The following is a 19224-nucleotide window of genomic DNA, read 5'->3' as shown; positions in this document are numbered from 1 at the left end:
AGGGGAATTTTTTTTTTTTTTTTTAGACCAAGCATGCTTTAACTGGAACATGCACTTAAAGTTTAACTAGGCAGACAGTCAGTCAGTTCTATTCACCCTGACAGTTCAATGCAGGAAAGCATCTGTATTCTGGACAGCCCATAAGCATTTGCTGGATTGTCACTGACTTCAGTTGGTCATAAATCAGCATCTAGTTTTGTTACTTATACTCGGTGCTCTTTCAAATGCTGGTGTGGCAGTGCAAAAATGCCACAGAAGCTTTATTTGAGATAGTAAGATGAAAATGAATAAAACTGCTACCTGTGGCCCTGAACTGCTTTAATATTACAGCCAACTTACTTCACTGTCTCCACTCCTTGTATACTACAGATATCTGGATCAACATGCCCTCCCCCGCCCACAAGAGAAGCTGTGTGAAAATTTTAGGAGCTAGATTCTTCGGCACCAAAATAAGCAGTATGGGATTCTAGGAGAAGCAGAAACTGGATATTGCTGCTCAAAGTGAGCAGTGACATTGACATTTAATATGTCCTATTTCTCACCCCATGGAGATTAATAGCTCATTTAGTGAACTATCATTCAGGCTGTCTGTACGTTATTGGTTTGATTAGTTCATGTCTAACAAAACGAGCCACAAGTTTTAAATGAATGCTTCGATTATACAATAATTCTCAAGAGGGACTGATCAAAGAGCAGCAGAATATTGTGAACTTTCCCTATACAAATGTAGCTGCTAAAAACAGTGGGCTACAAGGGCAGGAGTAAGCTAAGATTTCTTAAAAGAATTCACACCAAATACTGAGAAATTCACTTAAAGGAGCAATTATACTTTTTAATCTTAGCTAACAGTACTATAAGTGAGAATATTTTGCAGTTTCAAAATATGTGAGTGAAACTTTCTATAGAAAGTCTTATTTGCCCTGAAACATTTCCATGACATAAGCAAAAAAAAAAAAAAAAAAAAAGGAAACTATCATGACAGAGGAGGGCAAAGGATAGGTACAGTACTCTGCATTTTGGAGTAATGGCAGGTAAAGATGAAACTCTACACTTTGACCTGACACTACTGTGATATAGCAAAGGCAGTCAGTAAGTCCTGTGTTCCTATCAAGGGCTGAATTGGGGAAAAAAGTGTAATGGGTTAGCAGCTGATACCAAAATGAGAGTTACCCAGATTGCAAAATGCTCAAACAGTGATTATGTGGCTACTAGGCTGTAAGTTTGTCTTGCTTCTTTGGGATCAAATGCCATTCAGATAAGTCGCTCAATGTGATCATTTCTCTCCCTGTACTTTGAGCAGCAGTAAAATGGGCAATATTGATTTGTAGTTCAAACTTCTACTGGTGTTTCTGGTAGACAGGACTGAACTTGAATAAGTTTTTCATATTTTGATGGGGTCTTCAGGAACAGATTAGAAACTTTAGTACTTAACTCTCCCCAAAAACCACAAGTTTTTCCATTTAAAAGAACAAGATAGCCTCTGCAAGAATGTACTGGTGCACCAAGATTATATAAGTCAGTCCATTTCAGCTCATGAGCCTGACACAACTGGAGGATATGTGGCATGAGCCACAATGTTTGAGTTCCTGGATATGTCTAAATAAAATGTTACTATTGCAATAATGTAGCATAGAATGATCACATGCATACAATAATGCCATACTTGCAGGCTTTATTGTATTTTTATACGATTTCAATGACAGGTGATTAAAATCTAGGGAAGCATAGTTCTTTTCAACGGGAAAGCTATCATTAACTTTAACTGTATTTTGCACTTAAGTGGTCATTTGGTTTTATCTGGATACTGAAATGTCATCTCAGTAAATAGTGTTTAAACACTGGATAAAAGACTTAAGCACTTTATATTTGATCTCCAAGAGTGAATTTTATGAATATGGCAGTTCACAAGAATCATGTTGTACTTGTACAGTATTGAGTTCAGAAGTCAAACAAGTATTTGAAAGTGAAACTCCACATTACATTACAACTTCTGGCCTATTTAACAACTCCATGAGGAAGAGGACACCAGTGCTTGGACTGCAGATGTCAACCACATCATTTTTGAGACTCTTCAAAGTTGGGCTCTAGGAAGAAAAAATGTCATATTAGTTTCATATTAAGATGCTCAAGTTCTAAATACTGCTCATAGATCAACTTCAGGTTCTAGCAGAATACAAACCATGGACCCATTTACTACTTTTAGTGATCTGCAGCTAAATTTTGCAAACACGCCGTAAAGGGAGGGAAAGCAAAGAGACATTTAGCATAAGTTTTTTAAAAAAATTTCTTCATGAATACGCAATATTTCCTTAGAATTAGCTATCATGTATCTCATCCTATATGTATTTGATGTTTACCTACAGCCAAAGTAACTTACCTACTAACTAGCTTGCAACTAGTTCATTAACGGGGTACTACCAGTTTTACCAGCAACAAGAGAAAAATGTTGCTACCTACCACTGACTCATGTAAAAAACCACAATGAGCAGTAAAGTTGAGATATGAGACTTTCAAGTAGTACACAAAAACTAGGTGAATGAGAAATTAGTTCTTTCCTGGGGAAGAGATTCCACATTATGATGTAGTATAATTTAAACTACAAGGGAAAATTAATCCTAAATGACTCAAAACTGGAAGAGACTATATTTCATGCTAAAGACATTTAAATTGCTTTGTCTGTAGTAAGAAAATTAGTCCGCAGATAAGGAAGTTACTCACTTGACAGTATGAGGAAGAGAGAGTTCAGAAAATAGCAACTCTCACAGCAGTACCTCATGTAACTAAGGGGAACTCCTGAAATAACTAAGCATCTGGGTCTACCCCATGCAGTACCTGCCTGCCAAACAACTGGCAGAATGAAGTTCCAGGCACAGAGGACCTAGTCCTCACATAGGGACTTCTGATCGTCCTACTCCCTTAGATCACTGTAGAGTCCATGGAGGATGGGGAATGATCAACTAATGGCAGTTGACAGCGAATACTTATGGTGGATTTGGCAGTGACTTCACTACTCACCCTTATCCTTTAAAATAGCTGTTGTGTGACACTGGTTACAACACCTCTGCTGTTGGTTCCTCTCTGGTGGAATTTTCAGACTGAACCGTCACAATCATGATTCTCTGAAGCTGATTAATGTGCAGATGTCTGTGCTAAACCACTCAAGTCCCAAGATTATCAAATGACAGCTCTTAGCAAACAGCAATGCTGTGCCACATTGGGTGCCTGCTGCTAGGCATCATCTGAACACTTGGCCATTCTCTCCATTCCTGATATCTGAAATGAGCCTTGGTCAAGTACGTCCTCAACAGCAGAAACAACTGATGCAGAAGCCTTACTAAGCATACTCTGCTGCCACAAAGTTCCTACGTGCCGACCAGATTGCACACGTACCATCCCCAAGAACAGAGTCCTGCTCTCTCCCAGGACCACATGGCTGATTGTGACCAGTGACCTGGGGGTAAAAGGCTCTATATTCCACTATTCATCCTCTCACTTTCACACTTGTGATGCAAGAATAAATTAACAGAGGCTGGAGACTCACCCTCAAATTTGAAGTCTGGAAATTTGGTCAGGTCTCCCCCACCATACAACCGCTGAATTTTGGCAATTTCTTCAGCCATGTCTTTCTGGTATTCAGGGCCTACATCAGCTGGACCGCCAGCTTTCCTAAATGTAGAAAACGTCCAATGAAAATTTTGATTCTAAACATTTTACACAGCAATTTTATCATTTAAGAGCCTAATCTAAAGAGTAAGATAAATGGCTATACACCCCCAAATAAGTAAAGCAATTTAAATATTTTGAAAAACTCAGAGGTAGAGCGTACCAGGGGTACATTTTTCTCTTTTGGCATTTGAAAGCAGACATTTTAGCTTAACTAAAGCTAAAGGAGGGTTTAAAATGGAAAAATGAGAAGCATATTGCTACAAATATTAGCCCGTGTTCCTTTAATAGTGTAAATTCTACAACCCAATTATCCAGTTGCACTTTTTTTAAGTGGCTGTGAATGGAGACTTGGCAACAAGGCATCATTCTGTTCTTAAGCCTTTAAAGTACCTAGGCAAAACTTGCTCGAAACTTGCTATTATCATTTTTGAGGCTAATCTGCTGAAAGGGAAGATCAACTTCAAACCAAGTCGTTTAGCAAGAACAGTAATAGCAGTAGAACGAGGTGAAGAAGTGCCTAGTATACAGGTAAATTGCCACAATTAGGGATGTACTTCGAAGTCTACAAAACTGCACACAAGAGCAGCCCTACAGACTACTTAATGGAAAGCGCCAAATGCTTAATACCAAAGTGAAGCATCAATTATGGGTGTAATGTTACAAATACATGCTTATAATCAACAACTAGTTTCTCAATTTGAAAATCCATGTTTTCCCCCAGTGTAATACCAACTTGCTCAGATTTAAGATTTCTGTATAGTGACCATACTAAAGATATGTAGTTTAGTCATTACACATGAACTCAGGTTATAAATAATTTTAAATAGGAGTAAAATCCCTCAATTAAAATATTCATTGTATAATATTTACCAAAAATAAGATCTGCTAAAAAGGAGCTGAAATACTTTCTAAGCTTTTAAAAGGGGCTTAGAGGTATTAGGAATCTAATTTCAATGACTTTCAACTAGAGTTGGGTGACCAACTCCCTTAAGTCCCCTTGAAAATCCCAGTCTAAAGAATGATTACACAAATAAACATTCACTCATTCCTTTGTATTTTCTAAAAAGGATCGTTATTTGTAGATAGTAAAACAATAGAATTCTGCCAGGCCTAATTTTGAAAATTTTTATTTAAGATTTTTTTTCAATTAACTATTTTTACAGTTGTGGGGCATCAAGAAGGGGTAGGGCTAGGGTAGCACTGACAGCAAGGCTGCAGGGGGCACCTTTGACAGTGGGGTCAGTGACACCAGATCCCTGCAGGCACACTGACTGTTATGGTTATATCTTTGTGTCTGTTTCAGTAGGTCAGCTGCAATGGCCATTTACTGAGTTATTGTTTAAAATTGAGTCCTGACAAGATTATTTGCACACATGAGCATCACATTTCTAAAACTTTCTGTCCACAAGTTCTGTGCTTCATAGCTAACAAGTCATGTTTTAGACATCTAAACATGGAAATATTGAAGCTTTTCCACCAGCTTCAATATAGATTTAATACCTTCTGTTACACAACTTGATAATTTCCCACCCATATGTAAAAACCATTAGGAGAAAAATACTATGAAATTTAGTGATAGTGTCTTAATACAAACCATATCAATGAATTCCATTAACCTTATTCTGGCCTTAATTATTGCTTTAGTGCAGATGCTGTGCTCACTACAATAAAGGGCATGAGGAAATGGTTGCTGCACTGATCAGCTGACAGTCTAAAAACCACAAGAGTATTCCCAGATAGAATAATAAGAAAAAGATTGTACAAAGAGCTCTTCAATCCAGTAAGAATCAAAAACTACCCACAGACGGTAAGAGTAGCTACATCAAAGTTTTAATTTTAGTAGACAAATAGGTAAATTTGTGTTCTTTTCATAATACAAGACTTATCTGGTGCCAGCTGCAGCTTTAAGAGCTCTACAGCAAACCGTAGCTAAATTAGCTGTGGGCAGTTTCTCTTAATGCTCCAAGAATAACTTCCTCCATCATATTATTCTCCCCCACTCCCCAAAGTTTCCCATTTTAGTTATTTCTCTAAGTCCACCCCTAGAGAATCCCCTACAGCATGACTCATCCTCCATAGGGAAGTATTTCCATTTTAAAAGGATATTTTCCTTTTTCCATTTCAAAGCTAAGACAACTGATAGTTTGATACAGAGATGCTCTTTTTTATTCCCCTCTTTTCACCATCATCACCAAAGAGGAACTTTGAGGAGAGAGAGAAATAAAAAAAGCAGGTGGTTTGGACATTTTTTTCCACTGATATTTTGGCTGGGAGGGACTAACAATAGGAGTGTAGTCGCAATGTTCTTTCACTTGTATCTCCATGATCATCTTTATTTTGAAAAACTCTAATCTGTGAAATGGATGCTTACTTCCAGTTCGGACCACATTTCACTCCTAATGTTTCACTAAACAATTCTGCAATAAAAAGGTCTTCAAGCGGAGTTTGACACATTTGAACCAAGAGTTTGTTTTAAATGAAATTGTAACTTTAGAACACCAGTTCCCAAATAGTGGGTCCCAAACCTTGATGAATGGGAGGCACCATGACCTTTCCTGCCAATCATCCAACTCCGGCCCCCAATCAGCCCCTCTCCCCCCATGGCCACATTACAATCACTATCAGGCTGCTGTCTGTCCACTCACTGCCTAGATCCCGCTCCACATGCTGCTGCCTGTAATCCAGGTGAAGTGAGAGTAGGATCCAGACAGCAGCCGCAGAAGCTAGTGAGTAGACAGCAACCTGGCCCTTGCCCAGTTGCAGAGAGAAAGGGGCCAGCTAGGGCTGCAGATGGGGGCAGGGCTGAAACAGTGAGAGCTGGATAGGAGGCTTGGATGGCAAGCCAAGCTGGAAGTAGTTGGTGGGTCACCTTAGCAAAAAGTTTGGGAATCACAGCTATAGAACTTACTTCGGAAGTAGCAATATCAGTACACTGATAAGCATTTATTAAATTGAATGGGTTTGTTCACAGACTAGGAAAATGTTATTAAATCTAAAAACAATCCAAAGTCTATTGCCAGTGAGATTCTAACCAGTTAGTTAGCTCTTTATTTTGCCCGCCACCAGCCCTCCTTTAAACATACTGAGCATCTCCTATGTTTAACACCATTAAACAGCTTTTATTTTGCTAAATACGTCTAATGAAATTGGAATTTGTTGTTTAAGATAATTTTTTGTTAATGCAAAATCTTCCCACAGGTAACAGATGAATAAAAGAGTTTCTTGATAGGTGAGTAACTGGAGACATTTAAAACCAGAGATTCTCTCAAAATGCTGATATTCAAATGTAGTATTTTATTTTTGTATTATACGATTGTGGCCCACTATTTCTAGGTGAATTTATTCAATTCTTGCATTTTGTTTTTGGACAGTAGAAATGTAATTATTTCAGGTCAGTAAAAAAAAATAATATGGACAAAGTCAACTGTAATAACAAACACAAGAACTAGTAAAGACTTAAAGCTGTAAACTTTCTTTTTATTGAGGTGTTCTAGATAATTTTTTCTTGCAAATTATGTATCTAGTGTCAGTACTCAAGGGGAAACTGCATTTCTTCATGTAATTCTAACATTTCATGAAAACTTATTTTTTTGTAACATTCCTCAGTGAATCACAGATACATCCTTTAACACCTGGGACTGCAGTTGCAAAATACGGAATTATTTCCTACCCCACTTTCCTCTGGGCTTCAGAAGTGGAAAAACCATTGATTAGAATTTGTGCTAGATCAGTTCCTGGGGCCTTTCCATGCTGAAGCTAACAGGCTCTGCACTCAGAGTGCAGACCTAAAAGGCCTAATTATAAGAGGAATAATCCCATATTAATGTTTGCTAAAAACTTCATATTAAACTTTTTTACTTAATACACTGAATTACGTTTATTGCATTCCAATAACTTACTGGCTCTTCATGTTGTATTCTCTGATCTTGTCTATAAAAAGCTTCTGAACTGGATCAAGTTCCTTCGCCTTATTAAACACTATAGCAGAAAGGCCAATGTTCCTACGCAAGTGTACTGAGATGGCAGAGCGGAAAATGGAGGAAAACCTGAATAGCTGTTGGAGAATCATGATGAACTCGCAGAGGGTTTCAGCTACAAACAAACAGAATGCATTAAGTTAGGGGTTTCTTGCAGTTTTTTCTATACTTTACATTTGCAAACAGAAAAAAAAATGTAGATCAGTTAAAAATATCAACAGTACTAAATACAGGGAAACACCAAGAGAAAGAAATAGTCCAACATTTTTAAAGGAAAGAGTGACAATTTTACTATGCCCATGAAATATACTTTTGATAGAATGTATCCTCATTTTACCTATGATTCATATTTCTTCCACATTAAAATGAAGTGTCTGAATTCAAAAGTATAATAAAACGCTAAAAAAGTAAGTGGACATTTTTATTTGTAGTGCTTAGCAAAGATACCTGCATCTAAGTATTGATTTGGCACAGGACATACTAATTCAGAGACAAAAATAAAGCTCATTAGAAAGTAAATAGTTTTAATAGAGAATACAACAGGGATGAAAAGTAAGCTGGCAAATCAGCATTATTTGTTTTCATAGACATACTGTGCTATTCTAAGTCAGAAATGTGTGATCTTTAAACCAACAATGTCCCTTTTGAGAAAAATCTGACAACTCTGACTGACATTTGCATGGATCATACTCTTATGACCACAAGCCAGGTTGTGTGTTTCAGCGAATTAGTAATAAAAGGGAAAGATTTTCCATGACGGTCTCAACTAGCTCACATTTAAAAGGCAGAGAGTTTGCCGGTAAAGCACTGAGGAAGGACTTTTGTACTTAGCCCAACAGGTAACTCTACCCCCAACCCCGCACGGACCCGGGCTCCCTGTGGGGCGCTGCCGGTCTAGCCCCGAACCGGCTGTTAAAACCCATCGCGGCGCCGGGCTACCCCGGGGAACCGGCGACGGCGGCCACGCAGCCGAGCCGCCAACAGGGGGGAGGCGACGATCAGGCCGGGGCCAGCCCCGCTCGGGGCGAGAGATCTGCCGCTGACGGGGCGACCCAGCGTGGCCCAGCCCCGGGAACGGCCGGGGCCTGCGGCTGCGGGAGGCCGAGCGGAGCCCGTGGCCCGGCCGCAGGGAATTTCGTCCTCGAGCAGCCAGACCCGGCGCCGAGCAGCCCCCCCTCGCACGGGGGCGCCACGGCTGCCGCTCCCTGCCCGACCGCGGCTCGCCCCCTCCCCGCGACCCAGCGGCGGCCGCGGCGCGTTACAGGGGACGACGGGCTCCGGCTCCAGTCACCTTGCGGGGGTCACGGCACCGAGCCCAGCGCGCGGGGCACTCTGGGAAGCCCGCCCGGGAGGCCGAGAACTGTAGGGACCGCGCTCCTCGCGTCCCTGCCCCGCCCCCGCGGGTAAGATGGCGCTCCGCGCGCGCGTGCCCCCCCGTTAAACAAGTACCTGGAGCCGCCGCGCGCCCGCCGGAACGCTCCAATAACAATCCCGAGCCAGCACCAGCCCCTAACCACTCACCACCGGAAATGAGCAGATCTACTTCCGAGCCAGAGAAACTTGGGCATTAACCCGGCCGTTAAGTCTCAGCGAAGTCCCACCCCCGCGCCCGCTGATTGGCGGGTGGAAGATGGCGCCGTGGGGGATGCCGGGAGTTGTAGTCCTTGCTCTTATCTGTGTGGGGGGGGTTGTGTTCGCGCTCCCTCCTCGCCGAGGCCCTGCACAGGCCTCGCCGCCCAATCCGGAGCCCGTTCCGCTCTCTTCAGTGCTGCGCTCGGGAGGCGGCGTCAGGACCCTGCGGAGCGGCCGCTAGCAAGCGGGGAGCGGGGGAGTCGGGTGGGCCGGTCGGGGCGGGAGTTTCTGCGGCGGGTGAGTGCGGCGAGCGGGCCCGGGGGGCCCGGGGCGCCCGAGGGAGGGGCGGGAAGCGCCGCTCTCCGTATCCGGGGGCGGGGGGCTCGGGCCTGGCTGCGGCTCGTGTTTTGTTTCCGTTTCTCCCCGGCGCAGCGAGTCTCATTTCCGTTTCGGGTTCAAACAACAAGAAGGGAGGCGGCGGGGCGAAGGGCCGGGAGCAGCCACCGCTCGCGGGCTCTGTGCAGTCCCGGGGGGGCAAGGGCAGCCCCTGGGCGCAGCGTTGCCCGCTGCCGGAGGCCCGGTCCCGTCACATGGCGCTGTGGGGAGCCGGGGGAGGCGGCCTCCTGCCTGATGCTCCCAGCCAATTGCCTGGGAAACGCGCCCGCGTTGTCCCCCTTTCCCCCCCAGGCAGCGGGAGGCCTAGCTGCTGTCGCAGCTGCGGGGCCTGGCTGGCGGGCCCGCTGCTCCCCGGGAGTCCATTGTCCAGTCCCCATCCCGAGCTCTCGCTGGCGCCCTCCCAGCTACATCAAAGGCCCGTGCCCGCCGGCGGGGAATGAACATGTTCCAGGCGTCCCGCGCCTCTCCCCCCGCGGCCCCAGAGCGCTCGGATCCCCCAGTCCGCCCGGCGCTGTGTCAGTTCAGTCATAAAGGGGGAAGTGTGGGGATTGCCCGTGATTATTGTTGTTCTGGGCGCAACATACGCAAATATGTCCACTGTGGACGCTGCTGTGAATCTCATAGTTCTACTTATCGGAGTAGCCATGTTAGTCTGTATCCACAAAAACAACAAAGCGTCCGGTGGTACCTTAAAGACTAACAGATTTATTTGGGTATAAACTTCCGTGGCTAAAATCTACTTCTTCAGATGCATCTGAAGAAGTGGGTTTTACCCACTAAAGCTTATGCCCAAATAAATCTGTTAGACTTTAAGGTGCCACCGGACTCCTTATATTTCTACTTATTAAGATATCTGTTTTTTGGGACATCTTCTTAAAATTTTTTGTGCTGATTGTAGTTACAAGTGAATCATAAGATCAGTGTAACGGAACAAATGCAAAATGTTGTTTCTTGGTTTCTGTTTTGCTTCATTCCTGTGTGCATTAACCAGTACTTTGTTTTATAGTCAATTTTACTGGTATATGCTATGTAGTCACCTTTCCCCATTCACACTTGTTTTTGTGTGACATGCACTACAGTACTGGGAGAGGAAAACATTTTAAAGAACAGTAAAATATGACAGGTTTCAGAGTAGCAGCCGTGTTAGTCTGTATCCGTAAAAAGAAAAGGAGTACTCGTGGCACCTTAGAGACTAACAAATTTATTAGAGCATAAGCTACACGAAAGCTTATGCTCTAATAAATTTGTTAGTCTCTAAGGTGCCACGAGTACTCCTTTTCTTTTTAGTAAAATATGACTGCAAGACCACAAAGATTGAGTTGGATTTCAGTTTGAGTGTACCCCTTTCACATCCATTGTTTCCAATCTATGTAAATATTTAAGGTAATGTGCTGCTAGAGATTCACTGCTGATATAGTAGAGGGAACCGATTGGTTACTTTGTTCTCTAGTCACAGTTATTAGGCACAGAAATATTCACACTAGTCTGTTTCACAATTACTTGTTTTGTATTTGTATCGTTGTTTCAATACTTATATTCTAATAGCACTAAGAGGCTTTAGTTATGATTTGAGCACTATTTGTTCTGATTTTTTTTTTTTTATTATAAACAAGTGCACCTAATGCCAAGCTTTGGGCACCTTGACAGTTTCTTAAAGTACACTGCACTAACACAGACAGACTACAGCAATTATCCACAGATCATAATAACCGGGCTGCAGCATAAAACAAATGTAATACCCCCTAACAGAATTACTGGTCGTTCTCCTATCACTACCCAGCCATGCCCATCTCCCTAAATCTTTATGTTCTGTGGAGAAAAAGAGAGGTCTTGAAGTGTGTCCTGGAGGTTAACTAAGCGGTTACAGGACACCCTGCTAGCAGCCTTCTCTCTCTTGTATTGGTGGGAGCATCCTGTAGCTTAGGAGCCTCTGGTTTCCACAACTGTGGCAATGGATCAAAGTGACAGAAGAAGTCTCTTGGATAGCTAGGTCCCAGGCCAGGTAGGGTTTTACAGGTCAAACAAAATCTTAAAATGAAGAAGCCAATGGATTATAATCTATGCAGGTTGAATTCAGGTTTGATGTGCTCACAAAAAGAAATGCTGCTTAACAAGCCAGGTTCTGAATTCTGCAGCTCCTAGGTGGATTTAAGGCAAAGATAAAGATGTTTTATTTTCTTTGGCTATTAATCTAATGCTGTCCTCGCTTTGGAGAAAGATGAAAAATGATAAATAAGAAAAAACGCCCAAAAGAATAGTTTGACACTGACACATTGCATAAATTAGGTGACCATACCAGATGCATTTTCATCTAGGTGCATTGATTACTGAACTTGGTGAGAAATAAGAGACCTCAGATGGAAAATCTTTTGTTTGTTAGGTGTTTTGTAGATTAATGCTGAATACTTTCACCTATAAGAGGCAATATAATTTTAAAAAAATCAGAAATAGGTAACATTTAATACATCGTATTTTTAGAAAAAGTTTTATAGCAGTCAACAGCTTTCAGATTCCTTCAAAGGACAGTATGTAATATAAATGGGACAGCAAAATCTCTCAAGTATTTTTTAAAACAATTTGAAATTTAAATATCATCCAATGAAAGGTAAACCTGACAAGAGCATCATAGAGCATCCAATAAATGTAGAAGCCTCCAAAGGAAGAGAACAAAAGCTACCTCAGGATGTATGATCTCTGCACCTATATGTCTGTTTAAATTCCTGAATTTGCCTTCTCCCAGAAAAAAACAAAACCATCAACTTACTACTTCCATTTGACAGAACAAGCATTGTCAACTGCTTCATGGTTTCTGCATCACGCTTGCATTTTAGAGCTGTGTAATTGGCTTTATGAACAGAGTTTGCAGCTGAAAACATTTTTGGTAAAAAGTATATGGAATTAACAAATTATTTTTATGTGAAACTATAATGCTCAGATTTGCTTCCCTATAATTCGTGAAACTGCTTTAACAATTTTTCTTTTGCAGGCCTGTTTTTGAGACTTTTTAGCCATGACTAAAAGAGATGCAGAGGAGCTGATAGAAATAGAAATTGATGGGACTGAGAAACAGGAGTGCACTGAAGAAAGGTATGTGCTTACAATCAATCCGTATTGCTTACTACTTGTGTCACTTGTGCTGAAAATAGTTTACAGTTTTTATCAAATTTAATATTTAGGTCTGCGCCTGTAGAAATCAGTCTGTCTTGTCATTGTATTCAGTGAGAAAAAGACTGAGCTCTTATTTAAGAACATAAGAATGGCCACACTGAGTCAGACCAATAGTCCATCTAGCCCGATAGTAACCGACGCCAATTGCTTCAGAGGGAATGAACAGATCAGGGCAATTATCAAGTGATCCATCCCCTGTTGTCCAGTCCCAGCTTCTACCATTCAGACTTAGGGACACCCAGAGCACAAGGTTGTCCCTGACCATCCTGGCTAATAGTCTTTGATGGATCCGTCGTCCATCATCTTAACTAATTCTTTTTTGAACCCAGTTATGTTTTTGGACTTCACAACATCCCGTGGCAATGAGTTCCACAGGTTGACTATGCATTGCATGAAGAAGTACTCCCCTTTGTTTATTTTAAACCTGTTGCCTATTAATTTCATTGAGTGACCCCCTGGTTCTTGTGTTAAGTGAAGGGGTAAACAACACTTTCTCCACACTTCATAATTTCACTATTCACTTTCTCCACACTATTCATAATTTTATAGACCTCTGTCATATCCCTGCTTAGTCATCTCTTTTTCTAAGATGAACAATCCCAGTCTTTTTAACCTCTCCTCATATGGAAGCTATTCCATACTTTTAATAATTTTTGTTGCCTTTCTCTGTCCTTTTTTCCAATTCTAATATATCTTTTTTGATATGGAGCAATCAGAATTGCATGCCGTATTCAAAGTCTGGGTGTACCATGGGTTTATATAGTGGCATTATGATATTTTCTATCTTATTATCTATCCCTTTCTCAATGGTTCCTAACGTTAATTTTTTGACTGTTGTTTCACATTGAGCAGATGTTTTAAAGAACTGTCCATGATTACTCCAAGTTCCATTTTTTGAGTGGTAACCGCTAACATAGACCTCATCATTTTGTATGTGTAGTTGGGGTTATCATTACTTTGCATTTATCAACACTGAATTTCATATGCCATTTTGTTGCCCAGTCACCCAGTTTACTGAGATCCCTTTGTAACTCTTCTTAGGTTTCAGAGTAACAGCCGTGTTAGTCTGTATTCGCAAAAAGAAAAGGAGTACTTGTGGCACCTTAGAGACTAACCAATTTATTTGAGCATAAGCTTTCGTGAGCAACAGCTCACTTCATCGGATGCAACCGATGAAGTGAGCTGTAGCTCACGAAAGCTTATGCTCAAATAAATTGGTTAGTCTCTAAGGTGCCACAAGTACTCCTTAACTCTTCTTAGTCAGCTTGGGACTTAACTATCTTGAGTGATTTTTGTATCGTCGGCAAACTCAGTCTTCACCCCTTTCCCCAGATAAAGTAAGAATATGTTGAACAGGATGGTCCCATTACAGTTCCTTTGTGACCCCCCTGCTATTTACCTCTCTACACTGTGAAAACTGACAGTTTATTCCTACCCTTTGTTTCCTATCTTTTAATCATTTACTGATCCATGAGAGGACCTTCCCTCTTATCCCATGACTGTTTACTTTGCTTAAGAGCCCAAGGTAAGGGACCTTGTCAAGGGCTTTCTGAAAGTCCAAATACACAATATCCACTGGATCATCTTTGTCCACATTTGTTGACACCCTCGAAGGGTTCTAGTAGAATGGTGAGGCGTGAATTCCCTTTACTAAAACAGTGTTGACTCTTCCCCAACATGTCATGTTCATCTAAGTGTCTGATAATTCTGTTTTTAATTATAGTTTCAACCAATTTGCCAGTTAATGAAGTTGGGTTTACTAGCTTGTAATTGCCAGGGTTGCCTACGGAGCCTTTTTAAATATCGGTGTTGCATTAGCTATTCTGCAGATATCTGGTACAGAGGCTGATTTAGATACTGCAGTTAGTAGTTTTACTATTTCATATTTGAGTTCCTTCAGAACTCTTGGTGAATACCATCTGGTCCTGGTGACTTATTACTGTTTATCAATTCATTCCAAAACCATCTCCATTGACCCCTCAATCTGAGACAGTTCCTCGGATGTGTCATCTAAAAAGAATGGCTCAGGTGTGGGAATCTCCCTCATTCTCTCAGGGAAGACCAATGCAAAGAATTCATTTACATTCTCTGCAATGGCCTTGTCTTTCTTGAGAGTTCCTTGAGCACTTTGTCATCCAGTGTTGTTCTCCTCCCCCCTCCTCCCCCCCATTGTTTGGCAGGCTGCCAGCTTCTGATGTTCCTATTTTGCTGTTAGTTTTTGTGTCTTTTGCTAGTTGCTGTTCAAATTCTTTGGCCTGTATAATTATGCTTTTACATTTGACTTGCGAGAGTTTATGCCCCTTTCTGTTTTCCTCAGTATGATTTGACTTCCAGTTTTTAAAGGATGTCTTTTTGTTTCTAACTGCCTCTTTTACTCTGTTATTTAGGCATGGTGGCATCTTTTTGCTTCTGTTACTGTTTTTGTTTTGTTTGTTTCTGGGGAGGGTAGGGGGATACATTTAGTTTGAGCAGTTTGCAGGCATTTCATTCTTGACCTTTCCTTTTAATCTCTGTTTAACTAGCTTTCTCATATTTGTGTATTTCCTCTTTTTGAAGTTAAATGCTGTTGTGGTGGATTTCTTTGGTATTTTCCCCTCTACAAGGATGCTGAATTTAATTACATTATGACTGCTATTACAAAGCAGTTCAGCTATATTCACTTCTTGGGCTCAGATCCTGTGCTCCACTTAGAACTAAATCAAACATTGCCTTTCCCCTTGTAAGTTCCAAGACTAGCTGCTCCAAGAAGCAGTCATTAGTGGTGTGTAGAAATTTTAGCTCTGTATCCCAACCTGAGGTGATGTGCTCAGTCAATATGGGGATAGTTGAAATCCCCCATTATTACTGAGTTTTCTGTTTTTGTAGCCTCTCTAATCTTCCTGAGTATTTCACAATCACCATCCTGGTCAGGTGGTCGGTAGTTTATTCATACTGCTATACTTTTATTTTTTTTAAACATAGAATTTCTATCCATAAAGATTTAGTGCTTTTGGTCTGGACTTAGGAAAATCAGACTAATGGAAATGTATATAATTTGTTTTATTATGCCGAAAGGAAGCCATAACACACAAGATGTAACTTGCTTAGGATGACCCATAGTATCCTGTTGTAATTGTTGTGACTGCCATTTCTAATCCTCTCACCACATTATGTAAATATTTCTTCTATGCTATTTTCCTTAAGGTCATTTACCCTTTGCCAAACTAAATGATTGTCACCTTGAAGTAAAAACAAACCTATGGTAGAAATGGAAATCACTTTTAGAACTGAACAAATCGTCAAGCAGCAATTCAGACCTTCCAGACCCTGATTACAATGTATGATGGGTCTGCATTGTTTGTGATTTCTCAGTCATTTTTCCTTTGTCTGCTACTTTTACTCTGGTTCTGTTAGTGTCTTCTCTTCCTTTCCTTTCTTCACCTCACTCTCACTGCCTTGACAACTCCCCAGGAGCATGTTTGTGAAGTCTGCAGCATGTGTACAGCCATTAAATCAATATATCCTTCTCTAGCTGCCATTCCCAACTGTTATAGGAACTTCAGATTCCAACTTTCTGATGCCAGTATGCCATCGCTTTTCCCATCAAAGGGATGTAAACCAAAGCAGTTTGCAACTAGAAGGGGGGGGACGGGGGAAAGAGATAATATCCGTGACATTAACAGCGCAGCCACCATTGCTGCAAATACCAGAGATTAAAAACCTTTTGATCTACATAAGTTACCTTACTTCTGTCTAAATCTGCTCCTACAGCTTAATTGCCACTGTCTACAGTTTAAAAAATAATAATAATCATGGCTCTGTTACCTACTCTTGAAGAGCTTCCTTCAGGTATTAGCCCCTTTGCACTGGAGGAAAAAAGTATAAATGGACAACATAAATCCTGCCTCTAAATCTGATTTCCTCTTTATTTTTAACAAATTGAGTATTCTCCTATATTTTGTATGCTCCCTCTGTACATAAGCAAAGGCACCAGCCCCTCAAAGCTCTCCTTAGGATCGGAACTCCATACAATTTAATGAGATGTCCAAGTGCCTGGGTCAACATAGCTTTAATACAGGGGTTCTCAAACTGGGGGTTGGGACCCCTCAGGGGGTTGTGAGTCTATTACATGGGAGGTCGCAAGCTGTCAGCCTCAACCCCAAACCCTGCTTTGCCTCTAGCATTTACAATGGCATTAAATATATTAAAAAGTGTTTTTAATTTATAAGCGGGGGGGGAGGTCACACTCAGAGGCTTCCTATGTGAAAAGGGTCACCAGTACAAAAGTTTGAGAACCACTGCTTTAATAGTAGGTGACAAAACCAAGGTTACTCTTCAGGTTTCTCTTTGTAGCATGCAAACTTCTATATCCTTCTATATTATCTGCAGTGTGCATGGAGTTTAACCCATTCTTAATATGAAAACGTCGAGTGAGATTTTTCTACCTGCTCTGTACTATAACCATTATCTTTCCTTCATTGACTACTATTCCTAGCTAAGTGCATACTTTATCCTGCTGTCTGTCCTTCCTGTATGCTAACCTTTAGACTTGCACCACAATGAGGCTGGATACCCATGTGTCCCCTGCTCTGGAAGCTGTGGCTGCAAGTGAGTCACTGCTGTGCTTTATATAAATGCCTAAATGCTATCGCACTGAACCCCATTTATCCCTCTCAGGACTAATTATTTCCTTGCAGACTTCTTGGAGATTCAAAGGGAAAAAATTATGTAACAAAAGATGGCAACAGTTGAACTCCTTCCCCAGTTCCAGGTGATGCCAGAGTCATTCCTACCTGCTGGGTGGATTTCTCAGCTCTTTCTGTTTCACTAGTCTGTCGGTTTCTTCCCTTTCTCCAGTTCACCATCACTTCCCTGGTGCTGTATTGCTGTTGTGCTCTGCCCAGCTCCTGTTAACACTTCATCCCCTCGCTCTCCCGTGACCGGGAAGGTGGGAAGGGGGGATGTGTGCAGGGAGAGGGTGTTCTGATTTCTCTTTATTTTCCAACTGCCATGGAATCTTCTGATTCCAACATTCCATCCCTTTTCTGTTTAATGGGGACTCACCAAAGCATTCTGCTTGCTGTTATGAGCAGAGGAGAGAGAAGGAATTTGGTTATGGGCATATATTTTCATTACGTTAACAGCAGTGTCACCATCACAACAAACACCCAAGTTTATTAATATTCTGCAGGAGTTCCTTGGATACCAAAAGGGTTTTCAGAGTGAAACAAGATGCTAATATTTTCGAATTGTGAGGTAATTATGTAGTCCTGGGGTAGCCATTGATTACACATCCTGGTAATAATCTATTTACCTGGATGGCCCAGACCTTGGATATAAAGAAATACATATTTCATCACAATGTAACAGCCTTTTAACTCTGACACATGCAATGATTTTTGATGTATTCTAAGATAAAAATATGTATTTATGTGGACTTCTATATGTGGCTGATCATAGTGCCATCTAAATATAAAACTTGTTTTAGGAAGGATTTTGTGTTTATTACTGAGAAAAGAGCAGTATTTTATATCAGAATCATGTTTGTTTTGTGATAAAATCTGCATTTTTGTGAAGAAAGTGAAATGTTGACATGGGCAGTGTAAGACTTATGATGTCATTAACTATTTCACTTCCTTGCTTTTAAGTACTTGGGTTTTATAAATGGTGATATTCAGAGTGAGAATCCTTTAAGTGGGTTTTTGAACAAGAAGATTTTTTGGTATTTCTTAGTGTCTTGACTGTTGCCTTTTTTTCCCCCTAAGTCTGTTCTTTTTCCTTTTGTTTGTGTGAAAATACACATATAAATGTTTTTTAAAAATCAAATAAAAGGATAGGGGCTGTTTGTAGGTGCAGAGATCTGCCTACACAGAGCAGCCTTCAGGATGGGTCCTGTATTAGCCCATCTGAAAAATTTTGGCATTTCTAAACGCATTACCTAGTTTCTTTGCACTCATTTAGTTCTTTTTCATTTGGTAGTCTTAAAATACAGAAATGAGCAAGCATTATCCTCATTTTAAAATTTTTTCTAACTAATTAGAGATTTGGAAAAGAAATTGAGTCGGTGAGTTGTATTGTCTTAGCATTTCTGAGATCAGAGTTCTGCTCCTGTCATTTCCCCAGATCTCCTACTTAACTATTGACAAGTCACTTAAATTCTGTTCCTCACTTAGTTATGCCATTTGGTGACCTTTGGAAAGTGCAGAAAGTGACTATTTTTATCCATTGTGACTTTTTTACATTATTTTTTAGTCGTCATGTTTGGGGGGGGTATTTTTTCATTTTTATTGGCAGATTTCTTTTCAAAAAAGGCAGATTTTTATTTAAACCTTTTACTATTTTTGTCCCTAACAGTTGCCTCTTGCACTTGCCAATTTTAATATTTGTTTCAGATTTTAATTGTGATGGGATACATTTGGACAAATAGAAGAACATAGACATTCGATAAGTGGCACAATTTAAAAAA

The 19224-nt window shown here is 40.9% G+C and overlaps 2 protein-coding genes across 13 annotated transcripts in view; one reads left to right on the top strand and one right to left on the bottom strand.

The window, feature by feature from the left end:
• Nucleotides 1-1865: 1865 nt before the first annotated feature.
• Nucleotides 1866-9317, bottom strand: ATP5PF (ATP synthase peripheral stalk subunit F6). 8 transcript variants are annotated; one of them, XM_043538326.1, is made up of 4 exons: nt 9165-9317; nt 7566-7758; nt 3542-3666; nt 1866-2084 (listed from the first exon to the last, which is right to left on the bottom strand). In XM_043538326.1, the coding sequence occupies exons 2-4, from the start codon at nt 7733-7735 to the stop codon at nt 2056-2058; spliced, it is 324 nt and encodes a 107-aa protein (XP_043394261.1). In that variant the 5' UTR covers nt 7736-7758; nt 9165-9317; the 3' UTR covers nt 1866-2055. The 8 variants fall into 8 exon arrangements, with proteins under 8 accessions (XP_043394261.1, XP_037761605.1, XP_043394262.1 ...); XM_037905677.2 differs by having other exon boundaries at nt 9093-9242; XM_043538327.1 differs by lacking the exon at nt 9165-9317 and adding an exon at nt 8935-9117.
• Nucleotides 9318-9363: 46 nt separating this feature from the next.
• GABPA (GA binding protein transcription factor subunit alpha) overlaps nt 9364-19224 on the top strand; it is a 39720-nt gene continuing 29859 nt past the window's right edge. For 2 of the 5 annotated variants that reach the window (XM_037905632.2, XM_037905621.2), the window contains exons 1-2: nt 9364-9512; nt 12598-12698. In XM_037905632.2, the coding sequence (XP_037761560.1) occupies nt 12622-12698 (77 nt within the window). In that variant the 5' untranslated portion in view covers nt 9364-9512; nt 12598-12621. Of the gene's footprint in view, nt 9513-9676; nt 12493-12597; nt 12699-19224 lie in introns of those variants that run through there. The other 3 variants (XM_043538323.1, XM_037905627.2, XM_043538324.1) reach the window with 3 other exon arrangements.

The sequence above is a fragment of the Chelonia mydas genome, chromosome 1 (assembly GCF_015237465.2).
Source record: "Chelonia mydas isolate rCheMyd1 chromosome 1, rCheMyd1.pri.v2, whole genome shotgun sequence".
Lineage (NCBI taxonomy): Eukaryota > Metazoa > Chordata > Testudines > Cheloniidae > Chelonia > Chelonia mydas.
Note: the sequence above shows the minus strand (reverse complement) of the source record. Positions and strands in the feature narration are given on the sequence as shown.

What these genes read in the sequence shown, in the direction of transcription:
- ATP5PF (XM_037905658.2), bottom strand. Translation starts at nt 7,735, where the DNA reads ATGATTCTCCAACAGCTATTCAGGTTTTCCTCCATTTTCCGCTCTGCC. An exon ending in GAATACAACATGAAGAGCCA is followed by an intron (nt 3,667 to 7,565) that starts GTAAGTTATTGG and finishes TTCTACATTTAG; the next exon opens with GAAAGCTGGCGGTCCAGCTG. An exon ending in TCCAGACTTCAAATTTGAGG is followed by an intron (nt 3,274 to 3,541) that starts GTGAGTCTCCAG and finishes GGCTCATTTCAG; the next exon opens with ATATCAGGAATGGAGAGAAT.